This window comes from Simochromis diagramma, unplaced genomic scaffold (genome assembly GCF_900408965.1).
Source record: "Simochromis diagramma unplaced genomic scaffold, fSimDia1.1 OVJJ01000545.1, whole genome shotgun sequence".
NCBI classification, from domain to species: Eukaryota; Metazoa; Chordata; class Actinopteri; order Cichliformes; family Cichlidae; genus Simochromis; species Simochromis diagramma.
This window is the reverse complement of record NW_024387371.1, coordinates 6,968,846-6,987,014: the sequence shown is the minus strand read 5'-3', so window position 1 is coordinate 6,987,014 and position 18,169 is coordinate 6,968,846. Positions and strand designations below refer to the sequence as shown.

Sequence of the window (18,169 nt, the reverse complement as noted above, 5' to 3'; positions counted from 1 at the left end):
TAAGTAAAGTAGAATGGACACAAAGTAGGTAGGCAGCATAGCATAAACTAGGTGTATCAATAAATTTGCTAAGTGTGAAAATTGCAGATAATAAATATAATTTAACTTTTTTTTATGTTATTAGAAATATAAGATTAAAGTTTTAATAGTTTCTAAAAACAAAGTCTGTCCCACTTGATTTCCATCTATGAGGATGTATGAGACCCTAGAATTAAAATGGCTTTGACACCCCTTGCGTATCTCTTGCACCACCTAGAGGTTCATACCTATGAAGTGAAATCGTTTTATATTGTCCATGATCAAACAACATGGACAATGTATTTTAACATCCATTTCAAAAGACTGCACACCATTCTATTATCTTTAATTGAAAAATGTTCAATTACAAAAATACTTATAATTTAAATTACAGCTGATTTCTGCATGAGTCTCTGCACACACATGTCAAAATAAATTACATTCATGAAACTGAGTATTGAATATTAAAAATGTTTTATGTCAAAATGAGCTTAAGTTAAAAATTTAACATATTCTATCAGACAATCGGTTTTAGGTTACAGTCAAAAAACAAATTCATACAGACAGGGAGCAAAATTATTTTCTTTTATAGCTTTAGAAGTCATGAAAATAATTATTGATATTAGACTGGTTTTTCCTCATTGACTGTGGCGATGGGATCTTCTTTCAAACCCGGACGTGTTTCCATTAGTTGACGTGCTGCCAGTGACCTTATCCTATGAAACAAGTGACAGTATTCAAAACAAGAAGCACAGAGCTAACTGTTTTATCCATCTTTCTGCTGTTTACCTTCATATTGCCAGCCATTTCCTCAAAAGATCTGAATGTAGAGGAATGCCTGAGGAAAGACAAAGGACAAATTAAAAGATGAGCAAAGTTAATGTCTAAGCCATGCATATATGAAAAGATCTAAAGAGACAAAGAGACATGGTGTTTTACCTCATACTCGGCACACTTATGGTGTGGCTCAGTGTGCTGGGAAACAGAAAGCAGGACATTTAAGCATTAAAAAAAGACAAATAAGCCTTAAAATTACAAAAAAAAAATACATTTTATTTTGCTGCAGATTTTGTAGATTTGTACACTAAGGGTTAAAATGTTTATAATAACAGTTTCAGATTAGTTCAGAAAGGAAGATCTATCTGTGATAATATATGTAATAATATAATCATGAATAATTCAACTCTTGTGGAATTAATTAGATGTTAGCGTCATGAAATTAAAATCAGATTATGTTTTCATAAAGTTTTGCAGGCTCATAGATGTCAGTGGGAAATTTTAGCCTGTTTGTAGGCGGTTGCTGGCCAATATGATGATGTCATATCTTATATAGATAAAAAGCACTTTTGTTGCTCGGCTCTTGATTGTGTGGAAAGGGTTTTACACAAATCTTAATCTGTGTAACACAACTAAAAAAATATCTGAAGGGAGAAATGCATGTTTAGGCCATCATTGTGAATGGCTACAGCACTATGGAGTCCACTTTGATAATAGAAAGTTTAACATATAGCAGATTAATAGCTTTCAAAAACTTTAAAAATAAAAAAGAAGACCAGTTTTAGTTTAATTTGAAAGCCCAGCTGTAGATGAGGTATAATGGTAAAACATCAGCGTGGGCAGTGAAAGCAAACAAATCTGTCCATGACATATTTTTGGAGTCAGTAGCTCAGTGGCTCCATGGTGTAGAGGGTTGACCTTATAATAAAGATCTCTGGCTTAAGACTAGTAGAGGATCCATACCCAGCCTCTGGGGCATCACAAGCATGCTGATTCTTCTCCTGTGGTGACTCGTTAGGAAATGGGAAGGAAGCTGGAGCACATTTTGAAAATGATGAGGTGTTTATGTGTCTGCATTCATGGAAACCACTGCTACTGATGTTCAGCAAAATTAACCAGATACGGCACCAGTTGATATCTAGATGTAGGCACATATTACACATTTTTATAACAGTATATTAATTATTTTATACTATTTATTTTTCTGTCAAAATCACAGGGAGTTGCTAAAGCTGGGCAACAGATCCACAGGCTCCAGACCTCTGGCCTAGACACTGGGTGGTGAAATTACGGTCTCCTTTATCTAGGAATCTGCTCCATGATTTTGCCTCTTATCATAGAATAACTGCTAGAAATGCTTACATTTTACATGCAACAAATTTGTTCTTTTCTTTCAAACAATTTCTCCTTATTGAACTATAAATTAATTTAAGTCTTGTTCTCAAAATTCTTGAATTAGTCAAAAAATTGAGAGAAAAAAGGTGGAAAACAAGTTTTTGTTTAAAAAACACTTGACATGTCAAACATCTGGATCTAAAAAGATAGAAATGAAGAAAACCCCAAAACAATTTAACATCTTCTTTAAATCACGCTGATTATTTCAGTTCCATTTCAGTGACTGCATGATGTGAAATGTGTGATGTTCTAACACTCTAAATCACCACTTTCCACTTTTCTTTCTTTATTCTTTTTAGGTCACACCCTCTCATGCAGCTCACTTCAGTCTTACCGCTCACAGATCTTACCGTGGTGGGCTTGGAAGAGGCAGAGCTCTGTTGAGTTTGCAGCATGAAGATAAACAGACAGACACAGATAACGTCACATCAGCTTCTGTTTCCACAAGGATTACAACAACAGCTACTGCTGCTGATGGCCAGGTGCTCCACGGTGATTGGATTACAGCTGTTTAGTGGTTGAACATAAACACAAGAGGCACTTCAACCAAAATTTCGAGCCTGTCAGGAAGTTCTAAATCTACTTATTTGACATCTTTTAATAGTTTTCTTCAGGAACTGGCCCAGTGCTGTGGTATGGGGTCATAATATATAATTATTACATGTATTTTTTTTAACATTACAGGCTTTGAATGTATTGTAACTATTTTGCATTGAGCCACGGTTACCAGACCTTGAATTTTAAGATCTACTGCTGGAGAAGCTTTGGTTTTGAATTTTTCTGCATAAATATTTCAAAAACAAGATGTTTGTAGAAATTCTGTTGCAAAAATAAGTTTGGAAGTAACAAAGGATGAAAAAGCCCCACCCTGACTAGAATCCCTCAAGCAATCTCTTGTTCATCTGATCTGGGTTTTAAACCAATACCGGCACACTGTAAAGACATACTTCACTCAAACATACCATCACTTTAAAAGTTTTAATCTTCTTCTAGCATTGATAAAACAAGGAAAATTGATCTGGCAAGAAGTAAAAATGCAAATGTAATTTTGTTTATATAATTTGTATTTTTGACTATTTTTTGCATTAAAATGATAATTAATACAATTATAAGATTTTTGAATATCTGCCACTGATGAAGGAAAATAAATAAGAAACACATATAGAGCCATTAAAAGGTATTTGGATATAAAATACAATTTACTCATAAATGAAACCACCATGAAACCATGACATACTCCCTACTGCACCCAGAGACTTGTAAGATAACTGATGAAAGACTCCCGGATTAGTGAAGGTGTAACTGACATTAACCTGTTAACGATCAGCTATTTTTATTGAATTTCTAAAAATCTGACAGACTCAAATGGAAATGTTAGTATCAGAAGAAATCCTTGTCATTTTTGAAAGGATGGTTATGAAAGCAAATTCTAGGGGTTACGACAGTGAAGGATTTTGTTAGTATTGATGTTTTTTTCCTGTGGAGTTTAGAGTAGCTATAATTGTGACTAATGCAGGATTACACGTTAGCAGCATGTATAAGGATTGCTTCCGTCTGAGTCTGTTCAGTCAGTACTCGGTACCATAATTTGAAACTTTACATGTGCGCTTAACATTATCAGTACCCATGTCGGATGTGAAATTATACAAGCTGTTTTAGTTGTGCAACATTAAACTCTAAACTAAGACAGAATAGTGAATCCTAATGCGAGAGTTAGGATGTAAATACAGAAATAAAACTAACATAATCACAAATTAAGGAGCCCTTAACCTATCTTTGGGCTCATAGTTTCAGTTTGTATTAGTGTTTATTTTATTCCCTGTATCTTTCCTCTCCCATTCTCTTGTGTGAACTCCTGTGTATCTCCATGTTTCCGAAACAGGTCTCACTTACTTTTTTAATTTTGTAGAATTACTTTTCTCAAGTGTCTTTGATTATCTTCACCTTCATCTCGTTACCCCATTGTGTCCTATTTCCTTGTGTATTTCGGGTTGTGTATGCCCGCGGCACGATTTTGCCACTTTAACAATCAATTTTGTTTTGGACTTTTGGCATATTGGTGTGACTGAGTGGGTTGCCTTTGGTTCACTCATTCTATCTCCTGTTGATCTACATTAGGGGCCTAATTCCATGTTTCATGTTAGTGTTGATCTTTTTTTATGCCTTTTAATTTCAGTTATATTTCATTTTCCAGTCCTACTTTTATTTATTGCTTTGATTGTTTTTAGCTGTGTTTTATTTGTTTCACATGTCCATCATTTCCCACTTATTTTTCATTCTCCTGTTTGCTCTCCTGTGTTTCCTCTCGAGTTTTACCCTGTGTTTTGAAAAGTGCTATACAAATAAAGTTATTATTATTACTATGATTTTGTGTTTCTGCACAATCAGAGTAAGGCTTGTTTTTCTGTTCACTATGTCTGCCTCAGTGTCCTGCATTTGCCTCCTCTCAACACCTAATTGCAATGCTTGTAACTTGCAGTCTTTGATAGTGTTTTCTAACATGTAAATCTGCCAAATCAAATATGCAGAGCCACCCGCTGTGGCGACATCTCGTGAATAAGGGAGCAGCTGAAAGAAAAAGCCACAGTTTACACTTTAAATCACCCTTTCGACATGCTGTCCACTTGTCATGCCTCTCTGTTGGCCTCCTATCCATCCATCTGTCCAGCTGAACTAGCCAAAGACAGCTTTTCCAACACCCCGATGATAGCCTTTGCACTGTGAACTCTTAGTCCTCTTTCATTATGTGCAAGAAAAGCCTGGCATTTGATTTTTAAGCTAAAGGAAACTTAAAGGAAGTACAATCTTAACGACATTTATCCCATTACTTTTTACTCACTACCGAGTCATTTTTGAACAAAGCTAATTTAAAAAGTAAAAAAAAAAAAAAGCCTTTTATTATGAAGATTGAGTGGAGGAACTGACTATGGGTGTACCTCATCTGTGCCAGTCTCCTGGTGATGACCACGCCCACACTAGACATTGCAGCAGATGTCACCTGGCCTGCATGAGAGAGACTGTCCCGTGTCCTCACATATCTACAAGGAGAAATTAGCAGTAGAAGTCAGGATCTGAATTAAGAAAAGTCTCTCGCTATTGTAATATATTACATAACAGGCAGGTGCATACAGGGAGCACAAAGGTATTAACTCAGACGTCGTTAACAATAAGCTCATAGACGTCACTGGCGACAGTCCATCTGGCTGAAGCAGATCCCTCACTCTGTCTCTAATGAACGCTTCAGGCTGGTCCTCCTGTTTCCCGTTAATACTGCTGCTCCTTGTGCTAAGTCAGGCTGTGAGGCTATTAACGGGGCACCAATCCTATTTGACAAGGAAAATCCCATCCCTTGTTTCTTTGAAGAGATCCCTCTTTAGCATGTGAGTGCAGGACAAAACTTTGGAAAATCCCTGCGTCATAAAACATAGTAAGAACGTTTATTATTTTGTGCATATAATGAGGAACACTCACACACTGGAGTGGCTGATGTCATCCAGAGTTGCAGAGGCTGTGAGATATCTGAATGGACAGAACAAGACAGATTATTGCGCTGACACAATAGAGAGCTTACGACAGTCATTAGAGTACTTTCCATGGTTACGTAACAAAAGTGCACTAAGATATGTGTGGTAAGCGATCTATCACGACAGTGGTTTAGGTGTTTTCAACCAGTTAAACTATCAATGGTTTTCAAACAATTAGCAAACATTACTATGTTTATGAGGACCAAAGTGCACATACGGGGCTGAGGTCTGGACCTCTTGCCATCCTTTGGATATGCTCTGTTTGATGTTACCGAGCGGACTCATTCCTAGTTGCCTTCTGATGTCTGCTGCGTATTGTTCTTTGGTCAAAAGCACCTGCCTCAAGGCCTGAATTTCATCCTCTGTCTGCGAGAAAGAAAAAAAAAAAGCTGATGTTACACATATCAATTTTTCTTTAGAGCAGGGTTTCTATCCCACATTGTCCCAAATACCCCCATGAATAACTTTACTTTTGTAAGTTCAAAACGTAGAGCATCTAAGTCCTCCTCTGTAAGATCTGTGGGTGAAGATCCATTTCCCAGTATGCTCGGAGAGAAGTGAACAGAAGCTCCACCAAAACCTTAGAAACAGCAAAGAGGAAAAGACCAGATAAATAAAAAAAAATCATATAGATACTTTCCTGTTACCTTTGACTATTTTATTAACAAAATATTGGCTATTGTGGTGTAACTGAAGCCCAGGTTAACTTAGCTGGCTCTTATATATATATAATGTATTTGTATCTGATTTAATATATGTTTTAATAGAAAAGGTATGCTGCATTAACCAAAGCTACAAACCATAGTATTTAGTGCTTTGATTGTGAAGTAGACAGGCCTTTGAAAAACATGCAAATTAACAACAAAATGCGCACTGGATGAAGAGTTCACATTTAATTAAAAACACCTAAGAGAACATATTCAGTGAGAATAAAAAACCCCATCACGAACAATGAGGGCAATGAACTATAAGATAAAGCCATGTAAAATGGAAACACCTATTACATAACTGTTTAGTTCCTGTTTATTTGTACAGATAAATACATAGCACTCACCAGACATAAATATCATTAGCCTTCAGAACCTCATCTAACTTAGAAATGCCTTTAAAATGCATAAAACAACAACAAAATACACCAAATGTAGGTATAGATACACAGTATAGCATATATACAGCTAATGATATAGCTAATATAGATGTTATGTACAAAAAGCCACAGAAAAGCCTTTTATAGATACATATGAAACTTCTGCATACTTTTAACACTTTTTGTAGACATATATAAACAGACACTGGAGCTGTCCTCAGTGCTGAACTCTCCTCCCCCTCTTCCTGTACAACAAACTAGCTAATAAGTAGCTGCTCTGCTAACAGCTAACCTCACCTGTTGCACATTTGTTGCTGTTAGCTGATAACATGAACCGCACAATTTCAACGAATAAACCTTTAAAGTAAATGCATGTCGGTGCTAATTTCACACATGGTCCCATACAGACATGGCGAGACGGTCTTACCTTGTCTGCTCATTGCTGCCAGTTTCACCTCGCAAGTGTTTGACTGGCTAGCTGCTGCCAACTGTCCCCACTGAGCTCAGCAGGAGGCAGGCAGCCAGGATCACCGAGGCTGTTAATGGGCTTACACCCACACACATACACACCACAGGAACAATGATGACCACGAGCAGGATTTTTTTTTTTTTTAAGAAACCTATAGCACAATTAAACCTTCCTTAAAACTCACGCAAAGGAAAAAGAAGTGTCCTATCTAATACGACTTTATTACATAAAGTAGCATTGAACGTTGTCTTGCAAATTGGTGACACAAGTATTTAAAGTTTTTTAACTGAAGTCAAAGGTTTAACCATCAAAACATACTTAAAACAACAAAAGAGAAAGATAATTATTATGAAGTAAAAGTACTTATGTTGTACAATAATATACATCCCCAATTCTAAAATAACTTGTGTCATTGTGTAAATGTCATAAACCCATATGTTATCAACAGATCATAGAAAGCATATCCTCCTGAGAGCCAGCCTATTCACTATAGTGGACAACAGCTAAACTGAAATATATATTTTTTTCCTTGGTTCTCAGGACGATATAAAATATTTAAACTGAGACAATGCTTCATTTTAAGAAAAATAGTAGCTCATATTTAACTCATTTCATCAGTCAGATGATTTCAAAAAGATCATCAGTCTGCAAAAGCTGCATCTGCAAATTGTGGAACAATTTTGATAATATTCCTCAACATAAAATTGTGAAGACTTTAAATATATTTCCATTTACCCTTCATGATATCATCAAAAGATTCAGAGATCTTCAGGCCCACAGGTGGCACTGCATTAAAACAGGTATAATTCTATTAAGGAAATCATTGTCTGTGAACATGGTTGACCAGGCCACCCACACATGCATATTAAAACCCATGCAAAGAAGAGGAGCAAGATGTTCACATATGCCTACTGTGTCCTTTAAATTAGTTTAACTAAAAACATGCAGCATCTAGCCTTATCCCCTGCACAGTATAGCTTCTAAAAACAAGGGTAAAATCACAAATAAAATCTATACTCATGTACATGAAATCAAAGTTTCAAATCAAATCAAATTGCTAGTTTGAACAGTTGAGAGATGTTTTAGTATAAGGATCCTGAGGTAAGTTGGAAGAATGACTTGTCTCCATCTGCTGGCTAAACAATCCACCACACTATGAAGGTAAGGGATGATTTATTTGGAAGTCAGATTACTTTGTTTTTTTTAGTTAATATCCTTTTGCTTAAAAAAATATTGATTTTTTAATTACAGTTAGATACATTTGTTTATCTAACAAATACCTTCACATGTGAGCAAAAATGTAATAACTGACAGCTGTTTTGTTAGCATTTAGCATTAGCATTTCATTGTCAAAATTAATTATTAAATTTTTTTATTATTCTTTTTTATATATGTGCAGTATATTTTAAATTAAAAGTAATAATATAATAATAATTTTAAAGACAAATTGGTGTAAAGGATTTCAACAGTGTTCGTGCTTCTTATTTTTTAATATTTAATATGACATTTATTTAGTCATTGTCATTTAGATGCTTACTTTTCTGCATGGTGATTGAAAATTTGACAGTACTTTCATATGTTACAGCAACTGTGAAAAACCAACAAGACACCGTCAGCTGAAATGCAGCTCCAAACTGATCGTGCAGAGTTTACAGTTGGCTGTAGACACTCACAGCTGTACCTCTTTCCTGACCGCCTTCATAAAGAAATGACAATGAACTGGGCCAAAGATTTTTTTATTTCATTGCTCCATAAGACCTGCTGCTGCTGATTTTCACTCCAGTTTGGCATACTTGAGCTTTTTTTTCTTGTTTTCCTTCCACTGACACTATTTCTGATGAGGCTAGATGGGCCAGTGGCCAAGTAGATGCATCTCTCATGTCCTGTATCAGGTTTAAAAAAAAAAAAAAATCCTCTGAAAATGGTCATATATACGGAGCCCCACAGGGGACATGGGAGAAAAAAAAAATTAAGACGGACTTTTGCGAGATCTCGCAAAACAAACTCGGGATCTCGCAAAGTCCGTCTTAGAAAAATTAAGACGGACTTTGCGAGATCCCGAGTTTGTTTTGCGAGATCTCGCAAAAGTCAGTCTTAATTTTTTCTTTCTCCCATGTCCCCTGTGGGGCTCCGTACATATACACCGACTGGATGGAAAAATTGGTGAAAAAGCAGCCATACCTTCAAAAGTCCAGACAACTATCACTCAAGACCTCTTAAAAAATTACAAATCTGGCTCCCTGGAAACAAAATATAAAGAAATGAAGGTTGGTTCAAGACTTGACATTAACTTGTTGGTTACTTGGCTTAAAACATTACCTGAGTAATATCATTACTACTACTGTAAATATCTGAAATCCGTGTCAAAACAAAAAACCTGTATGTAACTTAATTTGATAAAAACCCGAGTCAAAATGTTGAGGAACATTTATTCACCAAGAGCAAATGAGATCAATGATCCACTTGTTTTCTTCCAGACACACAGTTACCATGCTACAACATAAATGTTAAGGTTTATACTTTATATGGGCCAAGTGTATGTACAAGCGATCTTAACCATTAAACCATTCCTTGCAAAATTTAATGGCTACATTACAACACCATACCAGTTAAAATCATAATCGATCATCATCTGAAACATGACCAAGTATGAAATAAATAAAATTCCAAAAATGCATCATATAACCATTTCACTATAGTTACACTATATACTATATTGTCTTTTTATGGAGTCATTTCCTGATCATTGATCCATTACAATTTTTTTTAAACACACAGTGCATTCAACTTAGAACATTTACAGTAGCATTTTTCAGTATCTCAATGAAAAAGCCATGACAGGAACATCTACGTTTCATCAAGGGTTACAGGAAACATCATACAAGGGCCACAGAGGTCAACATCCATACCGTTAATAGCAGAGGGTGGGCAACGGGAGCTCACCAATTGTAAACCATTAAAAACACATCATTAGCAGTCATGAAACTGACAAAGTGGCGAAGATGTTCATGGCGATTTATGGCAAAAATGTGTGGCAATATATGCAAATTCAGCAGTATGTAAAAATCTTTTACTCTGAGCTGCCTGTAGCACTGGCTCACAGATGATATGCCTGATGAGCATGGATTCAGAAAAGTCGACAATGAGGAACGATCACACAGCATCGGACAAAATATCAAAGTCATCGGACAGTTCAAAACACAGGAATGAGTTGAAAATAGAAATCCTCCATGCTAATTATTTTTTTTATAATAATAACTCAGAAGAGTGTAACATGTTTTTTTCCCTAAACCTTATCTAGAGTTAAAAACATGTCACCCTCCTAACCAGCACTGCTGCTGATAAATATCTGTTATTTCTACCTTTTAGCAGTTCTCATCAGAGCCAGCTGGATTACCTGGAGCTCCTTGGCTTCACGTAGCAGAAAAATAAAACTAACATAAAATAAATGTCTCTCAGTCTTACTGAGCTGCAGTAGCTCTAAAAAATAGTTTTACTATTAGTACAAATCTTAGGTAAGGACAGGAAAACAGAAGAGAAGAAGAGCCTGGATGTGTCACCATAAAATAAAAACAATCTATTGAAATGTTATTGTTTCATCTGCCCATTCTCATTAGCCGGGTGTCAGATAACGCTGTTTTGTCAAAGCCGAGGCTCATTTATGCACAAGGTGTCCTTTGGTGGCAGCTCACGATGCACCGGGTTATGGCACTGGTGACACAGAACTGTCACTTCCAACTTCATCATGCAAGGCTGCTATTTTAAAGGGAGGCCAACCAAGTAGTTTTAGGGCTTAAACCTAACTGAGTGAAAGCACAAATTAAAAGAGGAAAAACACAAAGTGCCATGGCCTCTCTCAGTCCCTGGTAGGATTCCGTGCACGAGCAAGCTAGAGGTGTGTCCTCTCCCCTGTTTGCTGAGCGGTAGGTTGGTGTACCTGTTTCCCATCAACTCATTACCTCCTGCACATAAAAGAGCCCATTTAACATGAATTCATTGCCAAAGTGCTCTCTCCAGTGCTCCAGTCTGTGAACTCATCTCTACGAGATAAGCAGATGACTCCCTGTGCTCTAATCGCTGCTCTCTGTTGGACTGCTTACATTTATGTTAAAATTAAAGCTCTCTGAATCTGCTTTTTGGTTTTCAACTTGGTAAACCATGATACATAAGTTCAAACAAGAACCAAACCAGGGTCTCCTCCATGACAAAACTACAACTTATGCACCTCCACCCCTTCAGCCTCCTAACAGAGACTTCATAGGTGTCTAAAACCAGACTATTAACTTTCACGGACTAACTATGGCCATTGCATTAAGGCACTGTCACCAAAGGACATTTTATCTTTAACCTGGAAACATTTATGGCATCTGACAAAACAACATTATATCACTCCTTGAGATAAGAACGTGTTGGTTATGTATGATTTTTTTTTTTTTTTTTTTTACTTTATGTATCCAGTGTCATCGTCAATTTGTAGCTGGTGATATGATGAAACAACAGTGAACTGTACCATGGGGTTGAAATGTGCCATATTTGATTTAAAATACATTAAAAGACAATATGCATTAATGTAAAGTAACAATTATAACAACCTGCTCAGTGCTGCAGGAAAAACAGGGGGAAGTAGTCTGTCCTGCGATGAGGGGCTTTCAGAAGGAAGGAAAATGCCAAAGCGAATTACTAACTAAAGCAGAAACTCTAACGTCAGCAGAAATCTATAGCAAACTGTCTGCAAATAAAGCTCTGTGCCTTAATAACCTCATGATTGACATTAAAAACACTCTGGTGGGGCGCACACTAAAGACCACGCTGCAGGTCTGACAACATCAGGTGGCATTTTCAACTGAAAGAATATCGATTGTGAATCACACGAGAAAAGTGTAAATATGTATGACAACTTAGTTCTTGGAGGTTTGATGATGGTACCGACCACCTAAGCCAGCAAGCACTTCTCCAACCAGCACCTCCCTGAGCCATGGCTCTCTGTTCCTTTAGCATAAAACATCTGGTAAACTTTATCCCCTCCTCATGTACTGTACTCATTTGAAAAAACTGCACCTGCATGATGGGCTTTGCAAAGTAAAAATGTTGCAAAGGATTAAAGAAAACGTGGAGACCTTTTTTTCCAAACAGTGCATGCTACACCATAATGCAAACTATGGGAAAGGTAAGGTAGGGTAGGCGACCTGTGTGAGTAAAGGCTGAGAGATACAAAAGAAGAAATAAAAGGGATTTCTTCTCGTACTGGCGGGGAAATACGTAGCGGACCGATCAGGGAGGGAGGTGTAAGGGATGTGAATTCATTAGTTCCTTTCATGGGCCATGCTTACTAGTCCCCTTCACCTCCGCATGGCTCTCTTTCTGAAGTGGAAAGATGTTTTGCCCCTTTCGTTCATCTCACTGAGGTGGAGCAGGGAAGCAGGCAGGACCGCAGGCCAGGATCGATGGGAACGGAGGGTTAGTTGAAGCCGGGGTCGGTGCGGTAGGAGTGGTGCCCATCTGATGTTAACTGGGTTGTCTCTGTCGCTGACGGCTGCAGCACTATAGGTTCACCACCAGCCTCTGTACGACAAACACAAGGAATATTTCAAGTGCTTGTCAGATGAAAAATCACTCACCGGACACATTGTTAGGTACACCCGTTTAACTGCATTTCAGGAACTGCTAATCTACTATGATTTTCCCACACAACCATCTCTATAGTTTACAGTGAAGAGTCTGAAAAGAGAAAATATCCGGTGAGCAGCAGTTCTCTGTATTCTCTGATGTCAAATAAGAATTGTCAGACTGTTTTGAGGTGAGGGAAAGCCAACAGTAACTCAAATAAACACTTGTTAGAACCAAGGTATACAGATAAGCATAACATGATGAACCTTGAAGCAGATGTGCTACAGGAGCAGAAGAACACACTGGTTGTCAATCCTGTCAGCTAAGAACAGGAAACTGAGACTACAATTCACACAAACTCACCAAGCTTGGCCAATAGAAGACTGAAAAACATTGTCTGGTCCGATGAGTCTTAATTTCTGCTGCAGTTGGATGCTAGGGTCAGTATTTGGCATAAACAATGTAAAAGCGTAGCTCCATCCTGCCTTGTAGTTCAGCCTACCTGAGTGCTGCTGACTCTATGACCACAGTGAACTTGTCTTCAACTGGCTTAGTCCACCAGGAATCACAAAACCCAAATCATCTTAAAATATATGGTTTCTTGAATATGATAGTGTGTTTAGTGTACCCAGTGTGCAGCCAGCAAATCTCCAGCAACTATGTGATGCTATCATGTCAATATGGCCAAAAATCTCTAAGGAATGCTTCCGGCACCTTGTGGAATCTATACCAAAGAGAAATGAGGCAGTTCTGAAGGCAAAAGGGGTCCAATCAAACACTAGCAAGGTGTAAAATGTACAATTAAATAAAAATGATTCAATAGCCAGCAGCAAGACTTCTTACAGGAAAAGCAAACATAATACACCAGCCTGAATGCCTTTGCACTGGCTTCCTCTTTGTTTTAGAAGAGATTTTAAGATTTTTCTTATTACATTTAAAGCTCTTTGCAGCCTGTATCCAGAAAACATATTGGAGCTGCTGTACCCATAACACCCCAAGTGTAGTCTGAGATCCTCAGGCAGGAGCCTGCAGACTGTTCCCACCCGTTTCCAGCAAGAGTTAGATTTTTTTGGATTTTGAGTGTGTGTGATTTATGTGTTTTTGTGACACTCTTTGTAGCACTGTTATTTTTATAAGTGCTATACAAAAAAAACGTACTTGTGAGAAGAAAAAAAACAAACAAAACGGTGCTCGTTCTCACCTCTCTCATCAGATTGCAGCTGAGCCTCCAGGTCCTCAGGGGACACATAAAAGTCCTGCTCCTGGCCCTCTCGAGGCCGTGGTTTACATCTTCCACAGCAGCAGTTACAGCAGCAACACAGGCAGCAACAGAAGTAACAGCCAGTGGCCAGGCCACACAATACAAACAGAGCCTGTAGGAAACAGATTCATGAAATAAAGGTTAAGACAACAGGTGTAAAAGGTTGTACAAGAGCAAACAGTAAACGATCCTGTCTTACCTTTGCCCACCAGCTAGAAAGGACAAAGTAAGTGTTAACATTCTCCTCTCCAAACTGCTCTGCCACATATAGCCCTAGAGAGCCATATTTATCGTAAATGTTACGCTTCGTGGGGTCATTCAGGATGGCGTGGGCGTTGTTTATCTCCTTGAACTTATCTGCGGCCTCTGGATTGTCGGGATTCTTGTCAGGGTGGAACTTTAACGCCAGTTTCCTGCAGAATGCATCACAGTCAGCTTTACAGGTTATCAGACCTTTCTGTGAGCTAAGCCAGGTGACCAGAGTAAAGCCTCACCTGTAAGATCTCTTTATATCGTCCGTCGTGGCCATCTTCTCAACTCCCAACACATGGTAGAGAGACTCACCCGCGGTGGACAGAGAGCGCTGCCTCTGCTGCTCACTCATGATGCCTCACGTCCACAGGCTGCACACAGAAATGCACAAAATTAAGAGGCACTGCTTGGACTGTTTTACCAGGACGTACATTCATTCAACTAAAGTGAGGCCCTTGTGATTCCATGCTCTCTGCTGCAGGCTGGTCCTGTGCTGTCTGGATGAAATACAGATGTCCAGTACTTACTAGAAACACCCAGCTGTGTGGGAAATATGTGGAAAAAAAGTCCTGGAAAGGGGGAAAAAATAGTGAATTTTTCTCCTTTTTTTATTTTGATGATATAAACTTTAGATTTTCAGCAGGAGATAAATTCTCCTTATTGATTTTTGAAGGTGTGACATCTTGGCAGGACCCCTGATGCATATGCTGCTTTAAGTAAATCAGCAGCTGACACCCATAGAGACAACGCACTGCAACAGCACAGGCTTCATCAGGTGAAGACCAGAAAACACACTCTTTAAAGAAGACAGAAGCCTCCAAATGGGTGTCATCTCGACACAAATCAACATCTACTACGCTGTTTGAAGCCCTATAATGCCTAATTTCTTAAATTTTCATCAAAAACTACATGTTCAGTCAAACGGCTGTCAAATTTCCACTCGTCACGAATCGCATCCCGCTCCAAAAGATGTCTATAGGAAGGATTAGACTCTGGGTACGATGCTGAGAGCATAATCTCCGTGCAAGCATCAGCAGCAGCACTGCTATAGCGCACAGCATCCATGTTGGTTCGCTTCCCCGGCCTGCTCTTGATGCAAGACAGGAATGGATCGTCAGCAGTTATTTTCAAGGACAAGGACCAGAGTGTCGAGGAAGAAAGGAAATAATGGAAATGCAGGAGGAGGCTCACCTTTCAGTAGGCTCTAATGCGCTGCGAAGCTAACGATCCCAGCAGGTTATGATTTTAGACAGTGCAGCGTGACTATGGCCGCATCTCCTCGCACGTACCCGGACCCTCTCTGGCTCCCACTACACAACCATGGACAGTGCAGCAGTCCGCTGGCTCCGCCCCCCCCACCACCCTACGACGACCCGACGTGCGCGTGCACGACGGGGAGGATGCTAGAGGAAAGATGTGCAGCTCCGCATTTGTCGTGAAAGCTAAAAAGGGAGTTCCTTTAAAAAATATTACATTTAATTTACCCACTGGAAGTTGTATAAGAAAGATTTAAAATGGATACTGAGTGCTATGGAGGGCCAGTAGTGACTAAATGGATTAATTAAATACACCATCAAATAATTAGTTAAATGTGTAATTAAATTAAATTGGAATTAATTAATTAAATAAATATTTAATTAACTAATTATTGACACATTTAATTAATTATTTACTGATGTATTTAATTAATTCATTTTGGCAGTCCTGACCCCTGGCTGTTCATGAATTAGTTTTATCTTTCAGCCTCGCCCGTCGAACTCAGGGGGCGGGGTTATCGCTGATCGAGTCAAAACTTTGGCCTGGTGGCCCCGTTTCTGCACACCAGCAACCCTGGCATGTAGAAACTAACTGAACTGTACTTTGAAAAAAAACTGTTTGTGTGTCAGCAAACACGCTTTTAATATTTTTTTTTAGCCGAGAATGTAGTGGTTTATTTTTCAGATATCTGGTCGGATTGTCAAGATACAGCCTCTTTGCAAAATTGCTTTGATGATTTCGGATTGGGTGAATGAATGAATGAATGTGATTGGTTGAACAGGTGTTCGTGATCTGTGTTCTGTGTTATCTGCATTTCCATCAGCTTAGGAGACTCAGCAGCAGATTAGAATCAAGTATAATAAAATTTTTACATTTAAGAAATCACCAAATTAATCATTTTGTGATTTTGTGAATAATCAATAACCAAATTGACAATGCGACACACTGTTTGTGCAGAGATTTACAGCACAATGCTCACTTATAACACATTCCTCCATCATTCCCCCTTTTAAACACTTAAAACATGCAGCAAATAAAAGACTGAGTGAAAATGTGGCACTTCCTGCTGATTTTAAAAATCAAACCAGTTTAAGTGTGTATTCTCTCAGCTGCAGACTAGCTGATGTTTAAATGTTTGAGAGTTAAGATTGGATATAAAACAAACGTCAAACATAAACTCAGTCTACATACACACTTGATATGAGGTCAGCAATTACAGTGTCTGTGTCCTGTTTTAAGATCATATATGTAAAATTGTTGTTTAAATTTTAGTTTCGGAGTATCATACATAATGCCCACATGAGGTGTGTGACTGTACACCACTATACGGAAATAAATCAGCTATTACTGAAATACACCTGCTATATAATAAACTATGATAAACATGTGAAGGTGTGATTAACATGTTTAGTTATAAAGGACAGCTTCCTGCCTTTAGTCTCATTCATGAGCAGTATTAGTTCTCTTCTAACATCCAGAAGTCTGCACAATGTGTTTCATAGTTTCTAACAAGCCTTTGAGAGTTAAAGGTAACATGACTGAAACACCAACATCAAAAAACAAAACAAAACACCTCACAAATCATATATTAACCTCATTTATTTTTATTTTACAGTTGAATAACTATTAACAAACAGATTATATAATATTTCTGGACAGACTGGAGTCTTTCAGTATCCGAGGCTGCTCCTCTCGGTGGAAATTCACCTTCTCGTTCCTCCTTGCATAATTTTTTTTTTTTTTTAATTCAAAATTCACGGTTAAAAAAATCCAACACATATGAGCACCAGATGGTTCAGTCTAACATGTGCTCCAGTGAGACATTAAACTTCAGTAAAATTATGCAGTTATGAAACTTAACTGTAATCTGAGCCAAACTGATTTTCTCAGTTGTAAATAAAACAGTGAAGTAAATGTGACCCAACAGACAGAACCTGAGTGAATTATGTCCAGTGTTTAAACTCTACTGAGAGCTAAAACTCAGCGGAGGTTTTAAAGCCTTGTGCCGGTGATTGGATATCAGCTGCTCATAAAGTGGGTTCGCCTATAAAGTGCTGTGCGGTTTTCTAAGTGTCCATCGCTCTCCGTTTAAATCCTGTTTGTCATCTTTAACCCAGGTCAGTCACTCTGAGGGAAACACAAGCTCAAGCAGCTCTGCGCTCAGGAAACAAACTACATTTACTTAAATGGTTTAGAGAGCCATTTGAGCCTTAAATTAGAGTACTTTTAAATACAGGAACATGTTTAGAGGACAAAAATGAACATCCAACTTTGACTGTAAGACAAACAAAGCATTGCATGTGTGTTTTCAAACTGTTCCTCAGATGGGCAGGATATCACTATTGGACTGTCTAACATGCCAACTTCCAGAAGGACTGAGACAAGTGACAAAAGAACAGAGCAGCATTCAGTGACCACCACACATGAGCATGTTCCTGCAACATTCAGCATCTGATTCTTGTTCATCTGTGTGCTTCTGCTTTTGGTAAGTATACTTACCTAACTACAGTAACTATAAAGCA

At 38.1% G+C, this 18,169-nt stretch overlaps 2 protein-coding genes across 5 annotated transcripts; both read right to left on the bottom strand.

The window, feature by feature from the left end:
• Nucleotides 1-16: 16 nt before the first annotated feature.
• Nucleotides 17-7,505, bottom strand: LOC120718865 (tumor protein D54-like). Of its 4 annotated transcripts, XM_040007586.1 has the most exons (9): nt 7,229-7,501; nt 6,185-6,294; nt 5,932-6,080; nt 5,662-5,709; nt 5,127-5,228; nt 2,541-2,567; nt 958-993; nt 808-856; nt 17-734 (listed from the first exon to the last, which is right to left on the bottom strand). In XM_040007586.1, the coding sequence occupies exons 1-9, from the start codon at nt 7,239-7,241 to the stop codon at nt 657-659; spliced, it is 612 nt and encodes a 203-aa protein (XP_039863520.1). In that variant the 5' UTR covers nt 7,242-7,501; the 3' UTR covers nt 17-656. The 4 variants fall into 4 exon arrangements, 2 of the variants coding, with proteins under 2 accessions (XP_039863520.1, XP_039863521.1); XM_040007587.1 differs by lacking the exon at nt 2,541-2,567 and having other exon boundaries at nt 18-734; nt 7,229-7,499; XR_005692587.1 differs by lacking the exon at nt 17-734 and having other exon boundaries at nt 807-856; nt 2,541-2,697; nt 4,795-5,228; nt 7,229-7,505.
• Nucleotides 7,506-10,510: 3,005 nt separating this feature from the next.
• On the bottom strand, nt 10,511-15,726 carry dnajc5aa (DnaJ (Hsp40) homolog, subfamily C, member 5aa). The gene is made up of 5 exons (XM_040008240.1): nt 15,582-15,726; nt 14,633-14,761; nt 14,338-14,551; nt 14,079-14,250; nt 10,511-12,832 (listed from the first exon to the last, which is right to left on the bottom strand). Exons 2-5 carry the CDS (start codon nt 14,740-14,742, stop codon nt 12,729-12,731), a joined length of 600 nt encoding a protein of 199 aa, XP_039864174.1. The 5' UTR covers nt 14,743-14,761; nt 15,582-15,726; the 3' UTR covers nt 10,511-12,728.
• Between the last annotated feature and the right edge of the window lie 2,443 nt (nt 15,727-18,169).